Source organism: Martes martes, assembly GCF_963455335.1.
Source record: "Martes martes genome assembly, chromosome: 10".
Taxonomy (NCBI): domain Eukaryota; kingdom Metazoa; phylum Chordata; class Mammalia; order Carnivora; family Mustelidae; genus Martes; species Martes martes.
This window is the reverse complement of record NC_137898.1, coordinates 50,441,297-50,457,090: the sequence shown is the minus strand read 5'-3', so window position 1 is coordinate 50,457,090 and position 15,794 is coordinate 50,441,297. Positions and strand designations below refer to the sequence as shown.

The following is a 15,794-nucleotide window of genomic DNA, read 5'->3' as shown; positions in this document are numbered from 1 at the left end:
TCAAATAAATAAAATAAAATCTTTAAAAAAAAAAAAAGAAGGTGAATTTACTACACATAAATTATACTTCAAAAAACGTGACAAAAGAAAAATTATCCCAAGTAAAAAAAAACCATATTAAAATCATACATTTTACTATCCAGATTGTACAATTTATAAAAGCTTCTGGATTTTGTTACTTAAAAAAATAATCTTCCCTGGGGTGTCTGGCTGGCTCAGTACAACGTGCGACTCTTGACCTCGGGATTGTGAGCTGGAGCTTCATGTGTGTTGCAGAGTTTACTAAAAAATAAAAAATAGGGGCACCTGGGTGGCTCAGTTGGTTAAGCATCTGCTTTCGGCTCAGGTCACAATCCCAGGGTTCTGGGATCGAACCCTGCACTGGGCTCCCTGCTTGGCAGGAAGCCTGCTTCTCCCTCTCCCACTCCCCCTGCTTGTGTTCCCTCTCTCGCTGTGTCTCTCTCTATCAAATAATAAAATCTTAAAAAATAAAAAATAAAAAAATAATTAAAAATTAAAAATTAAAAATAGGTCACCTTGGTGGCTCAGTCAGTTAGACGTCTGAACACTTGATTTCAGCTCTGGTCATGGTCTCAGCTTTGTGAGATCGAGCCCCGCATGGCTCAAGTGCTGGGCCTGAGCCGGCTTAGGATTCTCTCCTTCTCTCTGTCCCCACCAAAAAATAATACATAATAATAAAAATAATAAAATAATCTTTCCTTTCCCTCCTGTGGGATGGTGAATAATCATCTTAGCCCTGAGTGTGGGCGGGGGGGGGGGGGTGTCAGAGCCCAAGAGAAACAAGAAAGGAGTCCATATGGGAAGAAGACATGTGTTCAACCCAAGCACTGGAAGAGGATGTCAACACAGAGGGGCAACCTTGCATGGGACACCAGGTCTCACAGAGTGAAGAGGATGTCTTCACATGAAAGCAGTCCAATTTAGGGTATCAGAGCCTAAGTGGGGTGAGAAATACACCCAGAAACAGTGGGGAACCTAACACGGGGCGTTAGAATGAGAGCAGGCTGAAGAAGGTATCCCTAAACTGGGACATCCTAGTATGGGCTGTTAGCTTCTTAGAGGGGTAGCAGAATGGAAGGGATATAAGGAAGAATCAGCAGAGAAAAAAGGCATCCAGGAGAGGAAAGGGTGGTAGCAAATATGAAAGTTTGTTTAAATACAGGAAGATATGAACAAATAAGTAAATATATTAAGGATAATGGAAGCCAGATTTCTTACTATGAGAGAAGAGTATTGTATCTCATAGTATATGTATATGCATATCTATATGTATGAGTATATATACTCATATATATATATGAGTATATATATATATATGAGTATTTCTTACTATGAGAGACAACTACTACCAATATGAAAAAGAACTAGAACTTGTACTGAAATGGGAAGTATTAGTGTGAACTCATCATTTACAATATATACAGATAAATAAATATAGATATAAATGTGTGTGTACATACATCTATGTATTCCCAGCTTCATCCATTAAGAGGGTGCGGGAACAATTAACAACCCAACAACAACAAACATATTAGCACTGAGATTGTAGCTTCAAAATGTCCGAGAAACAGCCAACTGCAGGACTAAGGCAGGTACAGTATAGGATAAATCTGTTCGAAAAAAGTAAAGACATGCTCAAGTAATGATGGTGACATGTCATAAGGACACAAAAGCCAGCCTGAATGAGCTCTTATTGGCCAAATGAGGAACAATCTAAACATCAAAATAAATAGTAGGGGTGCCTGGGTGGCTCAGTCATTGGGCATCTGCCTTCAGCTCTCAGGTCATGATCACAGGGTCCTGGTATCAAGCCCCGCATCCACATCCCACTCCCTGCTCAGCGGGAAGCCTGCTTCTCCCTTTCCCACTGACCCTGCTTGTGTTCCCTATCTCACCGTGTCTCTCTCTGTTAAATAAATAAAATCTTAAAAAAAAAAAAGTAATAGAATATAATCCACTAAAAAATATTCATACAGATAGGAATACAGGAATACATTAAAAGTTAGATGAGGAGGGGCGCCTGGGTGGCTCAGTGGGTTAAAGCCTCTGCCTTCGGCTCAGGTCATGATCCCAGGGTCCTGGGATCGAACCTCACATCGGGCTCTCTGCTCAGCAGGGAGCCTGCTTCCTCCTGTCTCTCTGCCTGCTTCTCTGGCTACTTGTGATCTCTGTCAAATAAATAAAATCTTTTAAAAAAAAAAAACTTCTTAAAAGTTAGATGAGGAACAACATATTTACATAGTTTCAAAGGACTCCACACAAAACTATATATTAACAATTACATATTAACTTTGTAGTGAGGAAGCCCAGCAGGTATTGCTTATATCAAGTAAGTAATCAAAGTAAAAAATCATCAGTAATGGGGTAAACTGAAATTGTGTACCACCTGATAGACTGCAATGAGCATCACTTTTGTGATTTTTCTACCCAAGTATATAACCTGTATGTATCTAATAAGAGAACAGATAATCCCAAATTGAGGGGCATTCTACAAAATAACTGCCCTGTAATCTTCATAAATGTCAAGGTTATGAAAGTCAAGAGAAGATGGAGGAACTGTTCCAGAATAAAGAAGACTAAAGAGATATAACAAGTAAAAGCAACATATAATTCTGAATGGGATCCTTTTGCCGGTAGAAAGATTAACAGCAAAATCAAGAGCTTGAACCAGTCTGAAAACTAAATGGAGTACTGTATCAGTACAAATTTCCTGATTCTGATAACTGCATTGTGATTATGCAGGAGAATATCCTTGTTTAAAAAAAAAAAATGCACACTAAAGCATTCTGCGGTGATAGGGCATCAGGTCAGCAGCTTCCTCTCAAATGGTTCAGAGAAAAAGTTCTTTGTACCTTACTTGCAAGTTTTCTGCAAGTAGGTGATTGTTTCAGGTTTTTGGTGTTTTTTTTTTAAGATTTTCTTTATTTATTTGACAGAGAGAGAGATCACAAGTAGGCAGAGAGGCATGTGGGGGGGGCGGGGGGGGGGGAGCAGGCTCCCTGTTGAGCAGAGAGCCCAATGTGGGGCTCCATCCTAGGACTCGGAGACCATGACGGAGACCATGACGGGAGCCAAAGGCAGAGGCTTAATCCAGTGAGCCACCCAGACACCCCTGATTGTTTCAGTTTAAAGTGAGGAAAAAAAAAAATGTTGATAAAAACGAAATAATATTAATAAACTGTGATTCTTCATATTGCTAATCTTGGTTAGACACCAGACTATGCAAAATTACTAGGAAATCAAATGTTGGAGCCAGAAGACACTTTAAATACAGCCCAACCCCTTCTCTTAACAATTGACCTCAATAAGGTTGTGAATAGTGAAAGATTTAAAAATATAAAACCCCACTAAAGGAAGTTATTAGAAGAGTAATAGTGAAAGGGGCAGCTGACCAAGAGTGGGTAGAACAATGACATTCTGCCACTACAAACGGCTGTAACTACCAGCAAAGCACAATCTCAGCATCTCCTCCAAAAGATGAAGGGCCTTGTCTGCCGCTATCTAAAATTCCTTGCAAACGTGCCACTGGAAATACCCTGAAATAGCTGTGCTTCCCAGTTCCGTTTATTACATTACGCTTAGCTATACAGTAATACAAAGAAATAGAATACAAAATGAACGTGCATGAACCCTGAACTTTAAGTTGCACAAGTCCATCATGAAACTGAAATACAAAGCATTTGCCAAATTGCTCCTTACGAAGAAAGTTTTGTGATGAATCATAAGAATAATTAAAACACACATTAAACATTGCATATCAACTACACTAAAAAAAAAAACAAAAACAAAAACAAAAAACCTTTTTAATCCAAAAAAAATTTTTAAGCCGCAAATCAACGTGAAGCAAGACTTTCAGCGGTCGGCTGACTGTCCTTTCTTAAAGATAGTGTTCAGACACTCTGAAATGACTGTCTTATCTGTCCTGAAAGAACAGGGAGCATTTCCTAGAAATGTTTAAAAGTGCAAGGATCCTCTCCCCCTCCCCGGTACCACGCGTTCACTGGGGCGGTGACTAGACCGGCCCCCAACAACGCAGGGGTAAAGTAGCACTGGACTCTCTCAGCATTTCCTTTTGGAGAGGACAGCCCCCTGCGTCACTCGTTACTCACTCAGGATGCAGGGCAGAAGTTTATCCCCGACGAACTTAACACAGTTGGCTCCCGCCCTCCCAACCCCGCAGTCCTGCCCAATCTCGCCAGCACCAGGGCGCTGCCCCTGGTACCCGGCCTCCTCCAGCGCGAGGGTCGCGGCACCCAGACTTGCCTCGAGCTGGCCCAGCTGGGCCTCCCCGAGCCCCCGCGGACGCGGCCTCCTCCCCTTCTTCTCCCCTCCCCCTCCCCTCGTGCCGGTCCCTCACGCCCACCGCGAGGCTCAGCCCCGCCAAGAAGGCCGGACACCCACCGGCAGCTCCGCCGCCGCCCGGCCCGGCCCTCCCCGCCTCCCGGCTCCGACGCCCTGCCCCGCAGAGCCCACTGGACAGCAGCCGGGAGGTGGGGGTTAGGGGGGACGGGGGCGGGGAGGCCTGGGGGCGGCGCCCGCCCCACACCCTTACCTGGCTTCTCGTGGTCGTAGCCTACTACGATGAAGTAGTCAGCCAGCCGGGCCATGGCCGCCGCCGCCGCGCCGGGGAAGCAGGTGCCCGTAGCCGCCCTCGCCGCCGCCGCCCACCCGGCCCGGGAGGGCTCAGCATTTTCCCTGCAGCGGCAGTAGCGGCAGCGGCGGCACTTCAGCCATGTTTGACAACCGAGACGCACTCTGCGCCTGCGCCGCGCGGAGCGCCCGCTCCTCCCCCGCCCCTACCCCCGCTGACTTGGGAACCCCTTGCGGGCGGTGAGCCCACTCCGCAGCATCTAGGGCCGCGCGGACAGCTGGTTTGCGGAGTAGGCGGCCGGGGGTATTCCCGCCACCGCAGCCGCTCCGGGCGGTTCATTTGAAGCCTGGCTGCCCCTTCGTGGCCCACCTCCGCCTCCCCCTCCCCTATTTTTTCCAAAGCTGGAGTCCTCCCTTCCGCCTTCTCTATTCTTTCTTTCTGGATCTGGTTAGAAGAGACAGGGATGGTTGAGGGGTCTCCTGGAAAGTTTGCTTTTTCCCCTCCCCCGTTCTACTCCCCTCCCAAAGACGAGATTCTCCCGCCTTCGACTGGAGCATGGAATTTGCACTGCCAGGGCTTTTGCTGCACGTTTCCTGTTTATGTTGTGCAGATGGGAATTTTAGGAACATGCCACCGAGCAGGCGGGGGGTGGGGGGGGAGGGAGAGGCTTTTGCGCAATCTTGAGGCGCCTCTTGCTTCAGTGCTGGGTGGGCTGGGGGCGGTTGGTCTGGGTTCCCCGGGAGTGCCCGAAGTGGGACAGGGCGGGGGGGTGGGGGCGAAGGAGGGGAGCTGGATTCCGCCAAAGAACAGGGCATCACCGGGATCCTCCTAAACTGGCGGGATCCAACGGAGTACGAGGGAAGAGGCTTTGTCTCTCTCTCAAGGGAGACCCTCCTGCATTTTCTCTGCTTGCAATGTTCCAGGGCTTTCGAAGCCAGAGCAGGTGGTGACTTCAACTTCCCTACTCAAGAACGCAATAAAATGAATTAGTGGGTCTCATCATCCAATCTAGGAATTATCTAGGTCATTTTCTTGTTTGCTGTTCGTATTGATCATTTCGAATTTGGCTGGTGAGTCACCCAGATGACTTAGTTTTGTCAATTGTTAGTATCTGAGGAAGTTTTAGCAGTTGGATAAGTTAGACTGAAGTTTTGGGCTCTCCATGATTTGCAAATATGATCATCTTCGTGGTTACTTATCACTATTCATTAATTGAGGACTTGACCCTTACCATTTATATCTAAGAACTCTTGACCAGTGTCTGGTATACAGTAGATGCTCAACTATTTTTAATGGGTGATTGTACAATTTCCCCCAACTACCAACAGGAAGTTGCAATAGCTTGAACTGTGAACTGGAAGTCCAGAGGGTTGGAGTTTCAACTTCTGAAAGTTCAATTGATCATTTCCTCTTTCTGTGCTATACTTTCTTCATCTATAGATTGAGAGGGCTGGGCTATGCTAGAACTGAAATTCCCGGGAAGGAATAGTTAACTCTAGGAATTTGTTTGCAAATTGCTTGAGGTCAAACTGAATCAGCCTAGTTACAGAGGTGGAGGGAAGATAACAGATTACTCTTGAAAATAATTAAACCAAAAAAAGCCTCACTCACACGGTCATGTAAGAATCCTCTCTATAACTTCCTGAAGAGCTCATCATCCAGTTTGATCACTTTCAGTAAGGGGTAACCTTACTTCATTGGGAAGCAAGGAAGTTTATTTTTATTTTTATTATTTATGTTTATTATTATTATTATTTTAAGATTTTATTTGTTTATTTGAGAAAGAGAGATCACAAGCAGGGAGGAAGGGTAGAGAAGCATACTGCCCACTGAGCAGGGAGACTGATGTGGGACTCAATCCAAAGACCCTGAGATCATGACCTGAGCTGAAGGCATACACTTAACTGACTGAGCCACCAGGAGCCCCCCATTCCACTGTTTAAAAGACCTATTGTTAGAAAGGTCTTCCTCATTTATGTTAGAGTTGTCCTGTAACTTCCCCTAATTTTGCTCTCTGGAACTACCCAGAAAAAAAAATAACAATCTATCTTTCAAACAGAGTTCCACATTTTTAAGGCAGCTATCATGTTCCTTCCCCATTTTACTTTTCTTTAAATTAAGGCAAAGGGGTACCTGGTGGACTCAGTCGGAAGAGTATGTGACTCTTGGTCTCAAGGTCTTGAGTTCCAACCATATGTTGGGTATAAAGATCACCTAAATAAAAAAAACTTTTTAAAAAATAATGTGATGGAGAACCCGTGTGGCTCAGTGAATTAAAGCCTTGGCCTTAAGCTCAGGTCATGATCCCAGGATCTTTGGATCCAGCCCCACATCGGGCTCTCTGCTCAGCCAGGAGCCTGCTTCCCCAGCCCTCTCTCTCTGCAGGCCTCTCTGCCTACTTGTGATCTCTGTCAAATAAATAAATAAAATCTTTTTTTTTAATGTGAAATTTACATATCATAAAATTAACCCCGTTAAAGTGTACAATTGGGTGGTATTTAGTAGATTCAAAATGTTGTATAACTATCACTTCTATCTAGCTCCAAAACAATTTTGATCATACCCAGTAAGCAGTCACTCCCATTTCCCCTCCCCCATCTCCTTGTAACTACCAATTTTTTTTTCTCTGTGGATTTGACTATTAGGGATATTTTATATAAATGGAATCATGCAGGGGCACCTGGGTGGCTCAGTGGGTTAAAGCCTCTGCCTTCAGCTCAGGTCATGATCCCAGCATCCTGGGATCAAGCCCCACATGGGGCTCTCTGTTCAGTGGGGCGCCTGCTTCCCCCTCTCTCTCTGCCTGCCTTTCTGCCTACATGTGATCTCTGTCAAATAAATAAATAAAATCTTAAAAAAAAGGGGGGGAGGCGCCTGGGTGAAAAAAGGGGGGCGCCTGGGTGGCTCAGTCGGTTGAGCCTCTGCCTTCGGCTCAGGTCATGATCTCAAGGTCCTGGGATCAAGTCCCGCATGGGGCTCTCTGCTCAGCAGGGAGTCTGCTTCTCCCTCACCCTCTGCCCGTCCCCACTGCTTGTGCTGGCTCGCTCTCTCTCTCAAGTAAAGAAAAAAAAAAAAAGGGGGAATCGTACAATATGTGACCTTTGTAGGTTCTTTCATTTAGTATAATGTTTTCAGATTTCATCCATGTTGCAGCGTGTATCAGTATTTCGTACTTTTTTATGGCTGAATAATATTCCATTTTATGTATATACCATATGAAATATAATGTATCTAATTTTTTTGTTTTCTGTGCTTTTGGTTTCATATATAATGCCATTGACAAATCCAAGGTCATAAAAATTTGCTGTTTTCTAAGAGTTTCATAGTTTTAGCTCTTGTATTTAGGCCATTTTGAGTTTTTTGCACAAGATATAGGAGTCCCATTTTACTTTCTAAATGTGTTGAGTTTTATTTTATTAAGTATTGGCTCAAATTATTTAAACTTTTTTTTAAATCAAAGCTTAAGTTGTTTTCAAAGCCTAGAATTAAATGCTGTGTGCTTTAAGGCATATTCCATTCTGCTGGGTGGGCTGCCATTCCATTTCCAATGCATGTTCTGTAGCAAAAGGATTTTGACATATCCTAGTTGTATGTATAAAGCACCATATGTTTATATACACATGTGAACATATTTAGCATACACTGGAGCTGTGCTTTGTTTCTTGGCCAATAGTTGCCAGTCTGCTGAAACTGATAAACCCTGACAAGGCCGCTGATTACTGAGGTTGGCTGAAGGCCAGACCATCCCCTTGAGATAACCACCATCACCTTTCACCAAAGAGTGTGGGAGTGAGTAAAGCAATCCCAGATTTGTTTTACTGATGTCTGGCAGGAGCAGGAAGGGAAGAAGAGTATGTAACACAATGATGATACGTACATAGCAGATGCCTCTCATTCATGCTTTAGAAGAAAAAAAGGCCAATTACTAGTAAGCAAGAATTATCAGTCCTCTCCTCCTACAGTTGGCTGTTGCGGAGTGAGTGGTTGATCTCTGCAGTCATTTCAAGTGCTTCCTGTGGTTAGCCACTACAGTTCAGAGAGGCAGTATGAGAGTTAGACTTAACCAAATGTCCATGGGCGGGGCTGGGGCCTCTTCAAATGGTCTCTACAACGAGTAACAAAGGAGACCACTTAGAAAATTGCCTGATCCATTCCCTTATCTCCATCCACTCAGTTGCCTAGTAATAAACTTAATGATCCTTACCCTTGACATAACACCTCTCTCAGCCCTACATTCATCACTCAGTCCTATTGATCTTACTTCCTAAAAATGTATACTATTACTTTCCACCTTAACTATTGCAGTAACTTCCTAACTGATGTCCCTGTTTCATGGGTGGTTCCAGAGTTTCCATGCAGGTAAAACTTAAGGACAGTAAGTGAGCTATGAACCTTGTCTTCAAATTAAATGTGTATAGCAAACACACTGTTTCTACGTGGGGTGTATGTTTGGAGTACAGGAAGGAGACTTCAGAAATGGTTGATGGAAATCAACCAGTTGCTTTTCATACATGTGAATATATGAATAGTTGAATCCTGACACACATATTAAGTACCCCTGACATTTGCAGCTATAGTATAAGTATATAAGTGTATATAAGTGCTGTGAGAGTTTGCAGGCTGCTTTTACTTAGCTTGCATGTTTATTTGGTGAGCAGGACTGGGTACATAATTTGTAGAACCCAATGCAAAATGAAAATGTAGGACCCTCTGTTCGAAAATTATTAAGAATTTCAGGGCGCCTGGGTGGCTCAGTGGTTTAAAGCCTCTGCCTTCGGCTCAGGTCATGATCCCAGAGTCCTGGGATCGAGCCCCGCATCGGGCTACCTGCTCCTCGGGGAGCCTGCTTCCTCCTCTCTCTCTGCCTGCCTCTCTGCCTGCTTGTGATCTCTGTCTGTCAAATAAATAAATAAAATCTTAAAAAAAAAATTATTACGAATTTCAAAACAAGGGGCACCTGGGTGGCTCAGTGGATTAATTGGCTGCCTTCGGCTAAGGATTGAGCCCCGCATCGGGCTCCCTGCTCAGCGGAGAGCCTGCTTCTCCCTCTCCCTCAGCCTGCTGCTCTGCCTACTTGTGCTCTCTATCTCTGTGTCAAATAATAAATAAATAAAATCTTTAAAAAAAAAAAATTCAAAACAGGGCACCTGGGCAGCTCAATTGATTAAGCATCTGCCTTCAGCTCAGGTCATGGTCCCTGGGGTCCTGGGATCCAGCCCTATGTTTGGCTCTCTGTTGAGTAGGCACCTGTTTCTCCCTCTCCCTCTGCGTGTCACGCCCCCTGCTTGTGTGCGCGCACGCTCTCTCTGTCAAATAAACACAATCTTAAAAAAAAAAAACAAAAACACTTCAAAACAGTGACAAACAGAGAATTAAACCAAGTGTAGGACCCTGTGTGACAGAACATGGTACATGTTCATGAAGCTGCCTCTTTTGGTGAAACTTAGGGCAGAATGTGAGTGTGTATGTGTGTATAGGGGTACACTAATAGAGATTTTAAGGGGAATAGGCCCTCACCTGTCTCTCCAGGGTGCCACCACTGCAACTGTTTCCCTTCTTGTTCTTCTTTAATCCATTCAACACATTAAATAGCCACAACAGGGGCGGGGCGCTGGGTGGCTAAGGGGGTAAAGCGAGTGACTCTTGATCGCAGGGTCATTTCAAGCCCCACCCTGGCAATACAGATTACTTTAAAAAAGTAAGTAACCAATGGGGCGCCTGGGTGGCTCAGTGGGTTAAAGCCTCTGCTTTTGGCTCGGGTCATGATCCCAGAGTCCTGGGATCGAGCCTCACATCGGGCTCTCTGCTTATCAGGGAGCCTGCTTCCTCCTCTCTCTGCCTGCCTCTCTGCCTACTTGTGATCTCTGTCTGTCAAGAAAATAAACAAAAATCTTAAAAAAAAAAAAAAAGTAAATAGCCAAAATGTTCCTTTAAGTAAATGTGTGTCAGATCATGTCTCTCCCAACTTTAAACCTGTCAACAGATTCCCATGTCATCATGAATAAAGTGCAAAATCTTCATCATGTCCCAAAGGGTCCTATTTGCTCTAATCCTGATGACCTTGTTAATCTCATTTCATGCCCCTCTTCCTCCTCACTCAATACATTTCAACTATACTGGCCTCTCCCTCATGTACCCAGCACTTTCTTACCCCTAAGGCTTTGTTCATCCTGTTTCCTGCATTCGGAACACTAGGTCCCCCTAGTTTTGCTTTTCCTTCAGAACACTTACCATAGTTTATAATCATGTATTTATTCTTTTGAAGATTTATTTATGTCAGCCTACCCCATTATGCTGTAAGCTCACTGAAGACAAGAATGATGTTTGCACTGATGACTTCTCTATGTACAGAGCTAGGCATGTAATACATGCTCAGTAAATGTTTTTTAAAGGAATAAACGCACTTTCAAATTATGCAAGCCCATATATAAGAACTGCTTCATTACCGTGTATAGTGGTTCTAATCTGTTAGGATAGGATCCCACCTGGAGGCAGGTAGCATAATTGTTGCTCTTGTTAACACCTTTGGCTACAGCTGAAACCCAAATGATCTAATCATCACTTTTATTATCCATTTATTAATGACACACATTGTATCATCAGTAGTAAATTTCTCTTGAAGTCATCTTGTCTTATTCTGTTATAGCTGTTAGTATAACAAGCTTCCATTTGTTTACCTTCTTCTCCATAGTCTCTTTCATTTATCCTACAGCAATTTATATTGTTAAGCTTCAGGGAGGTTTGTTTTCTGGTTTTATCACACACAAGGACTGATTTTTTTTTTTTCTTTTTTTAAATACATATATAATTTTTTTTTAGTAAACTCTACATCCAGTGTTTCAAATGACCACCCTGAGATCAAGAGTCGCATGCTCTAGAGACTCAGCCAGGTGCTCCAGAACTGATTGTTTCTGTTCATCTATTTTGTGTAAAAGCACAAAAATGAGGCAGCAAATTGTATGCCTATTTTACACTTAATTTGGTTTATGTACATGAATTATGTACAAGAATTTTTCTGTAAAGCATCTATATTTTATTAGCTCTTTTAGAAATCAGAGATTCCAAAAAAGTGCCAAGTTTTGAATCCTGGTTTACCTCTCCCTGTGAGTGACCAAATCTGCAAAGCCAATTGTGTTCTTTCCTTAAAAACTATTTTGTGGGGCACCTGGGTGGCTCAGCGGGTTAAGCCTCTGCCTTCAGCTCAGGTCATGATCCCAGAGTCCCGCATCGGGCTCTCTGCTCAGCAGGGAGCCTGCTTCTCCTCATCTCTCTCTGTCTCTCTGCCTACTTGTGATCTCTCTCTCTGTCAAATAAATAAATAAAATCTTAAAAAACAAAGCTATTTTGTGTTATGACTCCAGGAAGTTTCTTAAACCTTGTTTTCAAACGGACTTTGTAAACAATCCCTCAGCTCAGCAGTGTTGTTTTGAAACATATGAATAATAAATGCATTATAAAACTTGTTTGAAAAGAGGCATCTGAGATAATTATGCAATGACTTAGCTACTCGCTTTTATTCTTATAAATATCATTAATATTATATATTGCTTCTCTATTTTTCTTCATGACCTGAGTGTGGTCACACTGGCTTTAACTGAGAAACCACCGCCGCAATTTTTTTTTAAACTCCAAACATTACTAAGAATAAGGCTTGGGTTGAGGGCCTAAAAATAATGCAGATGGAATGTGAAGAAGAAATGAGACACCAATACAACAAATATTTAGCATATTTGTGTGTCTTTATATATGATTTCGGGATACATACATTTATTACCCTGCTTTGGGGTTTATTTACAAACTGACCCTTTAAGAATTCTTGGGCACAAAAAGAAAAAAGTGGATCTTCATTAACCAGCATTTCTTTCTTTTTTTGTCTTTCTCTCTACAGTGAGATTTTAAAGATGTTTCTTCCTTCCCCCCTTCCTTCCCTTCCTTCCTTCTACTCAGTGAGAATCTACAATCACTGCAACTTGGATGGAACTCCACGTTAACAAGTCACCAGAAGCACAACTCCCGCTGTGGTGTTTCCTTCTAGATCTGACCGTTTAACTGAAAACTCAGTCCTGTGTGTGTGTGTCTTTAGCGATAAGTAAGCGAACACTATGTTATACGCGGGAAAAACATGCCAACATTTGGCAAATTTTATATACTTTTCCAATTTATACCCCACGATCCCCAAGGAAAACACTCTGGTTCCTGTCGGCCACCTACGCACACGCAGACACACGGACACACGCGAGAGCGCGCGCGCGCACACGCACACGCACACGCACATACACTTTCGAAGATAACGCGGGTTCTAGCAAAATCCCGAGCTGCCATTCCAGTACTTTGCTTTAAAGAAAAAATAATTGGCGGGGTTTTCAAGCGTCAGATCTCTAAGTGCTAGAGAGACAAGGCGCACCTGAGCTGATAAGAAGTTTGCAAAGGCTGTCAGGTGGGAATTCCTGGGGTCGCTGCTATGTCGCTGGAGCAGGCACGGGAGCCAGGAGGAGTGGAGCCGAGTCCACTCCTGGGTTTGCTGTGCTTGTTGAAGCAGCCCCAAGCTCAAAGCGAAGTTAGCATCTGGATCACGCTTTGCTATCCTGCAGGGGAGCTAGAGCGAATTCTCCGCACTCCCCACCCGCTCCCACGGAATCGTGGGCTTTCCAAAAAGACACAGAGAGGAGGAAACGAGGTACATCCACAGTACCTCCGCAATCCGCCCCCCCCCCCGGGCTGGTGGGAACTGGAAGGAACGAGTCCAGACCACGGGACCTGCCCCGGCTGTGGGCGGGTGCCCAGCTGTCCTTGACCTCTACAGCAGTTGAGGCGCGCGCGCCAGGGAAATGAAAGTAAAACCTGTCTTGGCGTGGATCCAACTGGAAGCTGGCGACAACTCGCATCCTCAGAGAATGTCTTGGACCGGGTTGGTGCGAAGAGCCTGACTCTCAGGGAACAAACTGAAACGAAGAGACGGGAAGTGGGAGAAAAGCAGACTAGTTTGGCTGAGGGCGGCTCCTGGAAACAGAGCAGGCGCACAGTAATACCTACTGTCGGAGGTGGCAAGAGACTAGCCACCCGATCTAGTCTGCTGCAATGACAGCCCTGCGGACTGCCAGGCGGCTGGAACCCAGACACTACGCTGCTGAGCACCCATCTGACCCCGAGCTCTTACCAGAATCAGACTCAGCACCGGGGCCAGGAATCTGTCCCCCACCCTCAGCTGGAACTCAGATCCGTTCAGGTGACTCCCTTAGGGTAAACTCCCCAGAATAAATAACTTCAGCTTGGGCCATTCCTTCCCCCGGTACAGTATCCACGGTTCAGTCCCGAGAATGAAAAGCCACTGAACCAGCAGTGTGTGGTCCGACCAGGCAAGGTCCCCGCCAACCAGCACCCAGCCTTCTTTACACTGGGTCTCAGAAAAAATTTGGCAAGGCAGGTAGGAAGCATAGAGGTCTGCAGGGGTCACATGACAGATGGGGAAACTAGAGGGGAAACGTGCTGTACCCACCTTCGCACAGCCCCAGGGTGGGTACTAGAAGCCAGTCCACAGAGTCCCAGTGGCCCTGCCCCCCCCCTTAGTCTAGGCACCAGACTTCAGGACTTGAGAGTAGGGTAGGGGGTGATAGGATACCAGAGGCCCAAATACAAGAACTAGGGAGCTTGGTGGGGCTGAGTTCCCTCCCAGTTTGGCCCTCAGAAGGGAAGTAAGAAAGTAAAGTCAGGAAGGGGTGATGGAGGGCCGCCTGGGTGGCTCAGTCGGTTAAGCATCTGCCTTCAGCTTAGGTCATGATCCCAGAATCCTTGAATGGAATCCCACCTCAAGCTTCCTTGCTCAGCAGGGAACCTGCTGCCCCCCCCCCCCCGTTTGTGGGCTCCCTCTCTCTCTGGCAAATAAATAAATAAAATATTATATATATATATAAAGGCAGTGATGGAAGAACCCAAACGGGTGACAAACGTGCTTGGGGTGATTCATCATGAACAGGCATAAATCCCTGGGCGAGGGCTAGGACTCCCCTTTCCCCCTTGACGGAATGATGACCCCAGCCTAGAAATATCCACGCCTCGCCCAAATCTGTGGTGCTTGCTTGCCAGGCGGAGTTAGGACTTTACTGCTTCTTACTTTTGGCGTGAGTTTGGTCAAATTCCTCCCTCTCTGAACTTAAATTTCCTACTTGGTGAAATAAGAACAGTAATGTCAACCTTCCGCACCTAACTCAAGGGTAGGCGTTAGGGTCAAAGATCAGGAGGTGGCTGTGTTTTGTAAACTCTAAAGCGATTAACATACATGAAGCATTAGTGTGCTCCCGGGCAGTAAATCCTCACGTTTACAATGGGTGAATGAAGGGGCGCCTGGGTGGCTCAGTCATTGGGTGTCTGCCTTCCGCTCAGGTCATCTGGGATTGAGCCCCACATCAGGCTCCCTGCTGGGTGGGAAGCCTGCTTCTCCCCCCCCCCCTGCTTGTGTTCCCTCTATCCCTATGTCTTTCTCTGTCAAATAAATAAATAAAATATTTTTAAAAACAACAACAGGGGTGCCTGGGTGGCTCAGTGGGTTAAAGCCTCTGCCTTAAGCTCAGGTCATGATCTCGGGGTCTTGGGATCAAGACTGGCATCAGGCTCTCTGCTCAGCGGAGAGCCTGCTTCCCCTTCTCTCTCTGCCAGCCTCTCTGCCTACTTGTGATGGATGTGTGAAATAAATAAAATCTTTAAACACAACAACAAACAACGGGTGAATGAAATCTCCAAGGGCATCAAGGCAAACTCTCAGGTTGTAACCTTGTAAGGAATAACTGGATTACAAGGGGGGTGGGGTGGGGATCGTCCGTTCTAATTTTGGTTATTCCCTTATTTCCAAATAGGCAATTAAATTCTGAAACTTCAGATAATTCTCCCCTCCAAATCCCAATTCTCAAATCAGCCTTTCCGAGCCTTGCCCCTATTGCGAAATATTACTAGCCCATCCCAGAACCTTGGAGTCTCAGCCTCTCTGGGGGTGCTGGCGAGCCCCACTCCTCTAGTCTCTGCTCGGTGTCCTGCCCCTGCGGCTCCGGGGGAGTCTGGGGTCGCGTTCAGCTCAGGCGCCGAGCCGGCAGGGGGCGCGGTCCACTCGAGGCCACCGCTCCCGAGGTCCCGGGCTCCGGCCATCCCCGTGGTACCTCCCGCTGACTCTCGCAGTTCCGTGCCGCACTCT

General features: G+C 45.4%; 1 protein-coding gene across 2 annotated transcripts in view; it reads right to left on the bottom strand.

The window, feature by feature from the left end:
* Window positions 1-4,780, bottom strand: part of SBF2 (SET binding factor 2) — a 463,869-nt gene extending 459,089 nt beyond the window's left edge. For both annotated transcript variants that reach the window (XM_080816668.1, XM_080816669.1), the window contains exon 1: window positions 4,574-4,780. In XM_080816668.1, coding sequence (XP_080672794.1) covers window positions 4,574-4,628 — 55 coding nt within the window. In that variant the 5' untranslated portion in view covers window positions 4,629-4,780. The remainder of the gene's footprint in view (window positions 1-4,573) is intronic.
* Between the last annotated feature and the right edge of the window lie 11,014 nt (window positions 4,781-15,794).